The sequence below is a fragment of the Papaver somniferum genome, chromosome 11 (assembly GCF_003573695.1).
Source record: "Papaver somniferum cultivar HN1 chromosome 11, ASM357369v1, whole genome shotgun sequence".
Classification (NCBI taxonomy): domain Eukaryota; kingdom Viridiplantae; phylum Streptophyta; class Magnoliopsida; order Ranunculales; family Papaveraceae; genus Papaver; species Papaver somniferum.
In genome coordinates this window covers 36,906,349-36,919,864 of record NC_039368.1, presented here as the reverse complement: position 1 = coordinate 36,919,864, position 13,516 = coordinate 36,906,349, and the positions used below count along the sequence as shown (strand labels likewise).

Genomic DNA, 13,516 nt, shown 5'->3' with positions numbered 1-13,516 from the left:
CTATCATGTGATCAAATAAGTCTATAGTGTTTTTAGAGATTTGATCAAATATTAATTATCTCGTAAAGTCGATTTTATTTCAACATATAAGTCCTCTATCGAATGTGATCGTCTATGGAAAAATTCGAGACAATACGACAATTCGGTTCACACTTCGTGTGATCATTTATGGATACGATATCGAGACAGTACAACAACAAGATAACTTGTGTGATTGACTCTGGATACAAGATCGAGACTCTACTACAACAAAGTGTGTACTTGATAATAGGTTCAGTAATAACCAAACTCTATAAGATCACTATGAAGTACTACGGAGTTAACGTAAAGTGCAATTTACTTTAATTATAATAAAACATTTATAATGTGGAAAACTAAAGTAAATGACACAAAAAGATTTTGTTAGCGAGGAAACCGCAAATACAGAAGAATCCCTGGACGTAGTCCAGTTTTGAATACTCTCAGAATTAAGCCGTTATACAAAATCTAATACCAACTTTGTATAATTGAGACCAAGAATACTACCCCTAGCTACTTAGTTCCTTCAGTACCCCTGTGCCTTATAATTCTAAAGTCACGCACGTGAATAGCAAGTCCTTAGGAACATATTCCAAACAACAAAGGAATAGTCTGTTTGGTAACCACTCTAATCAATCTTGATACAATGTATATATGAGTTGGTAACAAAGTCTCTTCCGTTTAATATAATAAATTCATTTATCTAGTTAGATCAATCTAACTATAACTATCGAAATAGTCAAGTATAGGTTCGCACTCAATCAATATAGATCTCAAAGAGAAATATAGAGAATGTCGATCTCACGCAACTAATCAATCATATTTATCAAAGATAAATCGATTCAAGTTGGATCCCAACCGATCAAGGTCTGTGCACTAAATCCACAAGATACGAAAACTAATAAGAATTATTCTTCGTCTTCAAATCTTCTATTATCTTCAAATACCTGCACAACACCACTTAAATCTCTTGTGATCAATCACACACAAAACAGAGTCTGTTAACAATGGATTATCACAAGATGTCTTTAGATCTAACAATAGTTTTAAAAATCCCGTCGATACTTTTATCTAGTCTGAGTAAATCTATTATCAGGAGAGAAGATTTTATTCAAGCATAAACAAACTAGGTGCAATCAAAGTTTCAACAACCGTTAGTCAATCAAATCAAATCGAAAACACTAACACTGCAATTATCTAGTTTCCCACCAACGGTACTCGTAAAGCTTCTTGATCCCACAAAAGTCTTTAAACGAGCGGTCGTAAGAGATTTCACCTAATTAGGATACTTTTCTCTCTGAATAAACGGATCCACCAGAAACAACAAGAAATGAAGTTTGCCTGGCTCTTAGGATAGTTTGCTAGATATGCAAACTTAAGTTGTAGACCAAGGATGTTGGGACACCAAGGAATTTCCAAAGCCAAAAATATTCTCAAGATATGCAGTGAATGCCCAAATTCGGTTTTCATAATTCCAATATAAATGTTGGTTCAATATTTTCCGAAATCTCTCAATAGAAAATCTCCAATTAGTAAATGCACATTAATAATTTTTATTCTCCGGAGTTATGCATTAATTGCTGGTAATTAAAGCATAGAAAACCAAAAACCTTAATTAAAAGATTCTTAATTTATTTCGGCACCGGATCACCTTGAGTACCATGAAATATCTTTGAACAATAAATTAGTGCTCGTGTTCAAAGTATGTTGACATCTTTTCACTGCAAATCCTTATTTCATATTTACATGGAGTTGCTTATTGGAATCGGTTCTACCACACTTCCAAACAAGTTTAGAACTGGTTTGCCAGTATTCCAAGGCTACTATGTGATTGGTCATACCAAGTCACAATGGTTAGTTGTGATTGGTCCCACCAAGTCACGTACATGGGTTCACATCCGTTATACCAATCACTAGGATCAGTTCTACCTAAACATGGTATCTACTTGTGATCGGTCACACCGGTCACTAGGATCGGTTACACCAATTACAAGGATCGGTCACACAACACATATGGTCGGTCATCAATTACCAGGATCGGTCACACCAATTACAAGGATCGATCATATCATCTCATGGTTATTACTTAAGATCGGTTACACTAATTACCAGGACCGGTCATACCAAATCATAATTCTAGGTATTGTAATCGGTTATACCAAGATACATAACCTGAGTTAAGATCGGTTCTACCAACTCACACATATTGGTCATCAAAGATATGCAATGAATAGCCGGACCAATAAACCTATTGATTTCGCTTTCGATTCAAGAAACAAGTTCATGCATGTACTTCCTTTAAACAAATGTAAAACATTGTTTCCAAGGATGAAATCTTCACCATAACCCACTCACATAATCATAAAACTATATACAAGATTATGTTGATATCATATCTACGAAGTTCAAAAGATAAGTGTTATACTTCGTAGTTTAATTCCTTATGTTATGGTCATACTATTATGATCATGACTCATAACTAGATTATTATATATAATATGTACAATATATAAAGCTTCGTAGTTATATTTTCAATATAGCACGACTTGAAAGATACGTTAGGAATGAAATAGTTCAAGTCAATATTACTAACCTCAAGTGGAAGGATGATCTCGTCGTTGTATTTCGTTACTTCTTCACATTCTTCAGGTCTTCGGAGTAATACTTGTATGTATCATCATTCCTAGACTTTCTAGTCTAACCTAAACGAAGTTGACTCTAGTATTTAATTAAACGACTCTAGATGAGTTTTGATACTAAAATATGACAATTGAACTTGACGTACTAACGTTTGGTGAGTTCAACCGAGCTAGGATCTAACAATGGCTAACCTTAGTTCAAGCATACAATCAACAATTAACGAATGAGGTATTTTAAGTGAAAACAAATGGATTTGAGATACAATGTTGAAAGTGCATATGGAACTTTGAAGAGGAAGTCCGCTATCGTTTGTGGGCTATATCGTAGTTGATCCTCTTGAAATGCATAAAACCATACTCATATGCTTGACTTTTCATAACATGGAAATTAAGGAAGCCCGACGTGATAGGACTTGGGCCTGAAATTCAACCATCAAGATCGCTACCTACAAAGGACTATGCAAGTATAACTATAATTATATTCAAAACTAAAATTTGTATGGGAAGTTAAGAGAGGATCTAAAAGCGTATCTTTGGACTAAGTGAAATGGAAATTCTAAATCAAAGTATTATAATTTGAAATGAGACTTTTTGGCCAATTTTTTTTCTTATTCTTTGCAATAGAACGTTGACTAATATGGTTAAATTTGTATGATTAACATCGTGAGTAAGACAACGATGAATAACATATTTGATCCATATCGGTTGCGTGTCAAACAACATGGTCATGTTCAATCGTATAATCTACAAGGCATGTTATACTTATTTACGTAGTTTGTATTGCTCGAAAGTTAAAAAGTTATGAATACCGACGAGCCAACTAATCGATACCTCGAGTACTAAGATATTAAATCGGAGCTTTCAGTTTATGAAAGATATATTAAAGTTTGGATTACACCTCTATTATGAGAAGAAGTCGACCACCTACGAACAAGTAAAGTAAGATACCCCATCCCGAAGTTGATAAGTTTTTTTTTTTTTTCCAAATTCAAGTCGTTTGTGTTATCACACGACGACTTTATCACCGTAGTAAATCAGATTTATCACGGTCATAATATTTAAAGCTTGTAACTTGATTAACCAGACTAGACAAGGCCTACCCAAATGTCTTGGCGGAATTTGGGCAAGTGTCACACCCGTAAATGCACCTACAAAATTTTATGCGCGACTGTAACCCAGCAACAACGTGGTTTAGTGAATCAAGCTTCACCCATAATTATTTCAGCCTTACAAGTTTGTATCAATATAAACAACACTCACACAATTCTGCAACGGAAGTCTTTCGACCTTTTTTATCCTTTTCTTTTCTCCTCAAATGCTTAACATAAAGCATTCAAACATCGTCATACATTCACTAACATAATCAACCAACCAAGAATACTTAGAAAATGACACAATTAATTAACCCATTTTATTCAATAACGGGAAGATATACAAAGTTTGCCCACTTAGGGACTTACACAAACTTGTCCCTCTTGAACCAATCCTTAACCTTCACAAAACTCTCTTAATTTGAGTCTCACAATCCTCCAAGTAAGCCTACTGGATTTCATATGCCTTTGCACTATTTATACAACAACTTTAATAGCCAAAAACCATGCCCAACACTTGCACACACATATGACAACCATCTGTCTCATATGACAATTCCATAACCGATAATAATCGTGCTAACTTGGCCAGTTTTTGCTATAACTTGAGCCAACCTTCAACACTTGTTCCCAAGCAGTTACAAACACCCCCCAACGATTATAAACTCCTCATATAACCGTTTTCCTTTGTCTCGCACTTTTGGCACGCTTGGAAAGACAATAACCAACTCATAACCGTCACTTGAGCCATAACGTGCAACCTTTACTTATTACTGAACTTGGCCTTCCTCCAATACTCAGCCAACATGGCCATGTAATCTTCTTGGCCTAATCCTATGCACGACCAACATTGTCATCTTGGCCATTTCTTTAGCTCATCCAGGTTATTCATGCGTCATATGTTTCACTAGGCCAACTTGCTAGACAATATCAATGTTCATCTTGCATTACTAGCTTGTTTGTACTGTCAAACTTTTTCCAACCTTGAACTAATGCATAGGCCAATTCTTGGCCTATCCTACACTCTTGCATTATACTTGAGTTTGGGCCAACTCAATTTCATGGATATGCCTTAATGCCAACATTGAATATTGCATTTGTCCACTTGGCCTTATATTGCGTTTCCCTCAATAAAGCTTCATTATGTCACCCAATAAGCTTCATTAGCTGGCCAATATCTTTACAATATAGTATCTTAACGCTTAACAGTCTATTCAGTATAGGCCATCTTGACTAAACACCGACTAGGCCGGCTATACTGTAACGCACCATCTTGGCGCTTCACCAGCCCGACCGGTCACAACAAGCTACTACTTGCCTCAACAGCTTTCCGATACACCGTAGCAGCTTCTTGCGGACTCTCCTAGTTGGTATGGGCATTCAATTCATGCGTCCAAACCAGATTCTTTCACACCATCACACCATCACGTGTGATACACATGTTTTAAACCAACCAATCCTTCCTTCTTGTGTGTTGTTATACTTTTACTTGTTTTGCTGCTGCAAATTACTTTATTATTCGTTCCAGGTTTTGCTTTCAACTGTTGTTTTCTTGAAAACTTTAAGAAGCAGCAGGAAATACAAATAAAACGAGACTTAGAAGCGGCAGTTAAACCCTAACCCTAAAATTCAAGAAAACAAACACAAAATCTCCAAACCCTAGCTCTCTCTCTTTCTACCCAAACCAACTTTTTCTTTGATTATGATTAGATTGATTGATTGATACAGAAGAAGAAGAAGAGATGGAAAGTGATTCAGAGAAAATCAATAAGCAAAAGGCAGAAGCTTTACAAGCTTTGATTAATGGTCCGTTATCATCTTCTATATCTAAGCTATCTGCTTCTACCAAAGCTATTCCGCATAATGAAGATTTTCATTTTTTCAATAACTTTGAGGAATTTAAAAAACCAGTCAAAGATATGTCTGAGAAATCTAAATCTATGTTGATTGCTATTGGTGATTTGAATTATCCATTAGATAAACCTATTCCGTTTCCTGATGGTTTAGATGAATGTAATGATTGGTTAACTGATGTAACAGATGATATTTATGAAAGATTTGATGTTTCAATTGATGAGTTTAAGAGTTTAAGAAATAAGGAAGAGGAAATGGGTAGGAAGATTATTAGTTCTGATGATGGGTTTCAGTTGGTTTGTAGGAGAAACAAGAAAGGAGGAGGAGGAGGGTTTATTGGTAATGAAGAAGAGAGTAGTAAGAATTTGAGTTCTCCTTCATTGTCTGTGAAGGTGGCATCAAAAGATAAGAAAACAACTGGGGCAAAACCAAAAGTCCCTTTTCATATACCTACAGTGAAGCGGCCACAAGATGAGTATAATATCATTGTTAACAATATAAACCAGCCATTTGAGCATGTTTGGTTGACTAGGAGTGAAGATGGCTGCACGTTTATTCATCCCCTGGTTAGTATATATCTCACTTTCTTTCAACCAGTTTTTTTTTTTTTTTTTGTCTTCTTTTCAGGCTATGATTGATTTTAAATTTATATTGTTGGTAATCAAAAGTTCCATGCTTTGCCATTTCATTGGTCACAGTCATACTTGCATCATTCTGTTCCGGCTGCTTAAGCATGGAAGATTGGCATTTGCATATATGTTTATGATGACTGAAGTCGAATATTCTAATTAGTGTAAAGGTTTCTGCTTGGTATCTTTCTATATCTATTGTTCGTATATAGGCAAGAAGCTTTTGGTTGTAATGTGCTAGGCTAGCAGGCTTTTCTTTTTGCTTGTAAAGCTCATCTCAATTTGTTATGAAGTTCGATAGAGAATGGTGTTAGGTTTGTGCATCTCCCATTTTGAGATCGGAGTATTAAATAATTTTTGCTATATTTCTACCAGTGTGGCTTAGGTATATTTCTACCAGAATATGTGGTTGTTTGGACCATGTGCCCTTGATAAACATAGTTTTTAAAGACCTGTAGAGTAAAAGTAATGGGAGCTTATTTCAAAGTTAGGAATGACTAACTTAGGAGCATCTTCGCGGGTTATGGATTCCAGGAAAACTGCTTGAAGCAGTTTAATTTAGTTATTGAATCATATCTATTTATTTTAACTAAGCTTACAAAATGCAATGGCATTAAATGCTTTCCCATAGGCTCAGATAGGCTTGTAATATAAAAGCTTTTCCTTCTAACACAAATGATAAGAGTTTAACAGCTGGATATTTCTATTTAGCAGTGGCTAATATTCTATGTTAGAAACTGGAAAGGTCTGCTGTTATAAATTGTTGAAGTGGGGCTACTTGTCAGAAAGAAAATCTTCTGTCTTTTTCAATGCCTGTGTTTATTCCCTGCTCTCTTTTGTTGTTCAACACTGATGTATACACGTTAATCCCACTGCCTCCTGAGAATAACTTAGCGTCCCCTATAAAACAGAATCTATGGAAGTTTATGTTGTTTTTCTGTTTGCTATGTCATTAGTATTTTGCATGCTTGGTAATAGGTTTGACAAAAAATTCAGTTTGGTATTTTCTTATTACAAAATTAAGCTGAATATATGGTCTTCTGTCATTCAGGAAAATCTTTCTGTGCTGGATTTTGTTGATAAAAACATCGGTGACACCGAACCCGAAAAACCTCTGCCACTAGAAAGCACTCCATTTACGCTGATAGAGGATGTTAAACAGCTGAAAGAACTGTCCAAGAAGCTGCGTGATGTGAATGAATTTGCGGTAATATTTCTTTTTGTTGACAACTCTTACTCTCAGTTATTGTCATGACCCTGCATTTTCAGTTTTGGCGGATGTCATAGTCAATTTTGTCGTATGTTTGCTTGTTAGTATCTTATGGTTACCATCTTTACCTGTTTGAGGTAGCAGTAAAAATTTTAAATACTGATTGGGACACTTGACTTAGTTGACCTAGATAAGTTGGTCAAAATTGTTAGCCTTCGGCGACATGTCATGGTAGGTTTTTCTTAAGCAGGGTATCCAAGCCAAAGCTTTGTGAAGCATAGGTAGTGTTTCATCAGTTGATTGAATAAAGGTATTTGACTAATTTAGATGGTGCAAAAACCAAAAAGCTAAGTAGGTCTTGATACTACAAAACAGTGGATGCTGAAACTATATTTACGCTCCAGATAATTGGGAGCTCACATTTAATAACAATCCCATGCTTTACTTTTTGTTGGTCTCAAATAGGCGGAGTTTCCAGTTACAAGTATTGCTTCTGTTCCTCTTTCTCTAATTTCTACCTACAAGAACCTGAACATTTTGTTTATATAGGAGATGTTTAGGTTTTTCCTTTACCCACTCTATTTGAATCATCCTGAACCAAATATGTTTCATGATATTGTTGCTATCCCTGCTGTCATTGATTATTTAAAGCTATCTCTTTCTTGTATTAATGCTTGCCGTCGCTCTTCTCTGTTTCTCATGTTGTTTAGGTTGATTTGGAGCATAACCAGTATAGGTCCTTCCAAGGAATGACTTGCTTGATTCAGATTTCTACTAGAACAGAGGATTTTATAGTAGATACATTAAAGCTCCGTGTACATGTTGGTCCATACCTAAGGGAAGTGTTCAAAGACCCCTCTAAGAAAAAGGTGGGATCTCTTATTTTATGAATGGTGATAAGCATATACTACTTCTGAGATGCTTTTGACATTTGACCTTGTGGTTTCCTAATTAGGTCATGCATGGGGCTGATCGGGATATACTGTGGCTTCAACGAGATTTTGGCATATATGTTTGCAACTTATTCGACACTGGACAGGTCTTACCTATAAACCTCTGTACTCGTACCTCACTTGAACCTCTTTACTTCTCTATATGAAGATAAAAAATACTCACGTCTCTTATATTATTATGCCTGGAATTGGATTAATATATGAATTGAAAGTTTCATTCTTTCTGTTTGCAAATGTATAGGCATCAAGGGTGTTGGAGTTAGAGCGGAACAGTTTGGAGTTTCTTCTAAATCACTTTTGTGGTGTAGCTGCGAACAAAGAGTAAATCTTCATCTCTTTCATGTATTTTCTTTATGGGCTCATGTTTGTACAATCAGTCCGTTAAATCCTCATCCTTGCATATATAGCCTGGGGGTTTATCAGGTCGTTCAAGAGTTTCAGGCCCTTTGGGCTACCAGATATAAGAAATGTCCTATGTGACAATGGTACTAGTACGAGTGTCAGTACTCGACATTATTACATGTTGTCTGAAGTGAACTGCATCCTCAAAATGATAAAGCGGGAAAACAAAATGCGCGGACTACTGACCATGGAGTAGAAGAAACAAGTGTGATTTTCTTATAAAGTTTGAAAAGAATAGTTCCATTCCTGTGTTCAGTTTTCTTTAGGTTTTTGTGAGATCCTTACGCATAACAAAGACTGCAGTGCGCACTGCTGTTTTCATCAGTGCCTATATGTCTCAACACATCAATATCTCAAGAAAATGCAGTACCCTTGCTACACACTATTTATGGTCATGCTTTAACACTAAATCTGGTTGTGAGCATGTTTTAGAAGCTTAGAATGTGCCAGTTGTCATATAAAGTTACTTTCCTCAATATCTTTGATATTCTGAGATGATTGCGAAAAATTTATGCAGATACCAGAATGCAGAATGGAGACTCAGGCCTCTTCCTGATGAGATGGTTAGGTAATAAATCTTTGCTTTCTGATTTCTTATTACTGTTTCTTTTTTGCATTCGCTCGTTGGTTCGGGGTTAATGTTCATCCTCTTGTCACCATCTCTCATTAACAGATATGCCAGAGAGGATACACATTATCTGTTGCATATTTTCGACATTATGAAAGGCATGTTGCTTTCAGCATCTACCAGCTCTGAAAATGGTGAAGATCTTCTGTTAGAGGTATGGTCCTTATATGCACTACTAAGGTTCATACACAGTTAGGCAAGTGAAAAGGCATATCTTTAATTCATTTACTTTTAGTTGGTAAATTAGGAATGAGTTCAAATGTGACTACCACATAATATTTTAGTGCTCGTAGTCGTCTTTAGATTTCTACTATTATGACCTCATTACGTTCTTCCTACTTTGTAGTTACTGATTGTAGTTGTACCACATGGCTTTGCTGTTAGGTAAACTTCTTATGGATTCTTGGCTTATCAGGTGTACACTATGGCCTTTTCCCTTAAGATGGTGAATTACCTGTAGGTTATATAGGCTTATACAATTCGGTGTAGTTGTTTGTTTACTCCTTATATAAGTCTCCTATAAGTACACTGCATGTTCTTCCGATTTAGATCCCAAGTCGATGTGAAATTCATGAGTTTCTTTTTCCAACGAGATTGTGGGAGGTATCTTTTTCGATCATTTCTAATACCACCTATTTATATACCACTTTTCTTGAAAGCAAAACCAGTTCTCTGCTGAGCTGCTTTTTGCCGATAGAACAAGCTAGGTTTATGCTAAGGGATGATATACAATACATTCTTAAAAAGGCATTAGCTTTTTTATGTCCTTTTGCGGCCATTCTGTCCCCTACCAGCTGCATATGTAGTGTATTATTATTGCATGGGTACATTGGAAGTTGTCCTGCCAATCAGTATTAGGTTTCTTGCTCAACCTTTTCACCTACACCTTCAATTAGACCTAGTCTACAATGTTTACAACTTTCACGTCAGTTGGAGCCAAGTCGAATGTAGTATGTAAAAGTAGAAGTTTCAGCATCAACTTGCTCCTTGTTATTCGAAAAGAGTAATTTTTTGTTTCTTGAGCCATTATGCTCAAAGCTAGTGGATGCGTTTGTTTTGTATAGTTGGTGCAAAATGTATTTTATGCATTTGAAATATGCTACATATATAATATAATGTTTTTAGTGGGTGTGCTAGTGTTTCTTTTCCACTCTGCTTTTTCTTTCCCCTTTAATATATATATATATATATCTCAACCAGTTGTTTCTGCCTGTTCCTGCCATCCCTCGCAGAGTTAGAATGCGGTAAGTGTACACTGACCAAGCTTTTATATTTTCTTACAGGTCTACAACCGAAGTTGTGCCATATGCATGCAACTTTACGAAAAGGAGCTGTTGACCGACACATCGTATCTCTACATCTATGGGTATGTTTCTTACTGCTTACGTACTTGCTTGAATAGCCTAGTAATAAATGGAAATTATACACGAAGATATTAATGATTGAATCGGAACCACCTCTGTGTTAAGTGGTAAATTCTTTAGTTTGCTTACTTTGTGCAGAAAAGTATTTTGCAAGTAGCTAATTTCCGTTTCCATTGCCTTCGTAACAGTTTACAAGATGCTGATTTGAACTCTCAGCAGCTTGCTATTGTTGCTGTAAGTTATATCTTCTCTTTAACTTCATCCTGTGAAATTTAGAATGATAGAATATGGAATCAGTTTGAAATTGAGACAAAGCAGGACAAAAATCAATCTGGTGGCTGACGGATGCATTTCGCTGCCTCCTCAAAAAATAGATGCCACATGTTGGTTCTTAATTATCTTATTACATGCGGAACTGCTAAAATGTGTTGCAGGGGCTTTGTGAATGGAGAGATGCTGTTGCCCGTATGGAGGATGAAAGCACTGGCTTTATATTGCCAAACAAAGCACTAATAGAAATTGGTATTTTACATCCTCCGTCACACGTCTCCCGATTTTCAGTTATTATATTTTGACTCTTAACTTCAAATATGGTTCACTTATTTCCAACCTTTCTATATTTTCAAACAAAAAGCCAGGCAGAAGCCTGACAGTGCTAGTAAGTTGCGCCGACTAGTGAAGTCAAAGCATCCATATATTGAGCACAATCTTGGAACTGTAGTTGCCATTATAAAAAATGCCTTACAAAATGCTCCAGCTTTCGAAATCGCTGCTGAACAACTGAAGGAACGTGCATTAACGGTAATATAATTCGCGCACTCAATCAAGTTCAACCAATTAGCATATGGCCCCCCTGCGGCCCTGCCTTTATTTCTTTCTTATTTGTTCCTGTTTTATTTCTGTGGGACGGCACAAATTTGTTCACTTAGATCTTTCAGTCGCCAATCATATTGGCTAAACCTTAGAGCCTACTATAAATATGCATTAGACATAGAAGTAAGATCCTACTATGATGCGACGTGAAGGACCTTATGATGCTTCTATATTAGACCAGAACCAGTTCAATAGGTGGTTTAGTCTATCATGAGAGAGTCTGAAGTTTTTTAGTCTATCATGAGAGAGTCTGAAGTTTTGGTGTATGCTCATTTGTTTTATTTGGTTGAGTCTGTGGAACCTTAGCTCTCAAGGATTTTGCTGAGCTCAAGTTCCATAATTCCCACTACAAAGTGTGTTTATATGATTTGGTTTGGATATGTAGGCATCCAAGCAACATACAGAAGTAGTTCCTGACGAATTTGAAGCCTCGCCTACTTCAGAGGATCGTACAGAGATGATGGAGTCCCCCCCTGCTCATCCAGAAATGATTAACACTGACGTTAGCAACAGTGTGAACAGTAGTGTTTTACGTGACAAGCAAGTGGCTGCAGAACTCAGCAATGGTAATAATACTTTGCATGGAGTGTCCGTGGAACAGAGTTCTTGTGGAATTGGAGATGAAAGGAAAAAAGAGAATACTGGAACAGGCTCTTGCTTATTTCCCACAAAGGCTGTAAGTTACTCTTATATATGTAAAATATATCAATTGTCTTGTTGTTGGCTTTGTTTCTTTTTTTCTGTCTGGATTATTGAGTGAATATCTGTCGTTTGCAGGTTCCAGAGGTGACCGTTCAAGTGTTAAAGAAGCCAAATCGTGCTTTTGGGGCATTGTTTGGTAACTCGGGCTCAAAGAGAAAACTCGATCCAAATTCTAAGGTGAGTTGCTCTACTTTTAGGGAGGATGCGGAAAAACCTTGCTTTCTTATGTTGCTCTAGTAACCGGTCAAAACCTCTTCCATCTCAGGATAAGGCACAGATGAAGGTTGAACAGATCAAATCGTCGGTAACTCTTCCTTTTCACTCATTCATGGGCAATGACCAGTCAAAACCTCTTGTAGAAGTGAGCACTAAATCCTCTGATTTCTCCCTGCCTGATGAACAAATTCCTCTAGGGAATGAGGTTGCAAAAGTGGATGATATAATTCCATTGGAGAGTGGTCAGGGAATAAATGGTGATGGTGCCGAGTCTGAATCGGATAAAGATGAACAACCCATGTCTCTCTCTGAATTATCCTCCAACTTTAAGAAATGTTTTCAGCCGAAACAAGAACTAAGAAGAAACAAGGTTGAGAAATCTCTAGAGTCTGAGGAAGTAAGTTTGAATTTTGAGCCTTTCAATTATGAAGCAGCTAGGAAACATCTAAAATTCGGGAAAGATCAAGAAGAAAAGCAGGAAGCAGAGGAGGGCGATGAACAAGGACCTAAAAGTCCGAAAGAGTCCAAGGGGAGGCGTAAGAAACCAGTTTTCACCCGACTACCTACAGAAGAAGAGGCCAAGGCATTTCAGCAGCAGGCCAGAAGGCGTCAAGCTTTTCCACAGAGTGGGAACCGAAGTTCAACCTTTCGCTCTTAGTTTCTAAATTTATATCTCCAGTCTCTTTAACAATCTGAAAGAAAATTTTTAAAAACAAGATTATAATACATGTTTAACGTTCTCTTTACAAACTACTCCAAAATAAAACTTCTTTATATTTTTCGTGCCTTCGAAGGTTCATTTTCAGAACTTCATCAAGTCTGGAAAGATGGTATCAGGCCAACTAAGATTTTAGGCAGCCAACTCATTTTGTTGTATGAGAACGCTTTTTTGCGTATGCTTCATCCTAATGAAGCTAGTTGTTCCTCTTTTTGAACC

General features: G+C 36.6%; 1 protein-coding gene across 1 annotated transcript; it reads left to right on the top strand.

Moving 5' to 3' along the window:
* The first annotated feature begins 5,246 nt into the window (after positions 1 to 5,246).
* On the top strand, positions 5,247 to 13,365 carry LOC113321712 (protein RRP6-like 2). Its single transcript, XM_026569616.1, has 14 exons — positions 5,247 to 6,168; positions 7,283 to 7,438; positions 8,152 to 8,310; positions 8,397 to 8,480; positions 8,636 to 8,715; positions 9,314 to 9,364; positions 9,470 to 9,578; positions 10,708 to 10,790; positions 10,977 to 11,022; positions 11,223 to 11,310; positions 11,423 to 11,589; positions 12,047 to 12,337; positions 12,439 to 12,540; positions 12,629 to 13,365. Exons 1-14 carry the CDS (start codon positions 5,491 to 5,493, stop codon positions 13,235 to 13,237), a joined length of 2,703 nt encoding a protein of 900 aa, XP_026425401.1. The 5' UTR covers positions 5,247 to 5,490; the 3' UTR covers positions 13,238 to 13,365.
* Positions 13,366 to 13,516: the final 151 nt, after the last annotated feature.

Coding starts and splice junctions, on each gene's coding strand:
- LOC113321712 (XM_026569616.1), top strand. CDS start 5,491: ATGGAAAGTGATTCAGAGAAAATCAATAAGCAAAAGGCAGAAGCTTTA. Junction 8,716..9,313: donor GGTGTAGCTGCGAACAAAGA/GTAAATCTTCAT, acceptor AAATTTATGCAG/ATACCAGAATGCAGAATGGA. Junction 9,579..10,707: donor GTGAAGATCTTCTGTTAGAG/GTATGGTCCTTA, acceptor ATTTTCTTACAG/GTCTACAACCGAAGTTGTGC.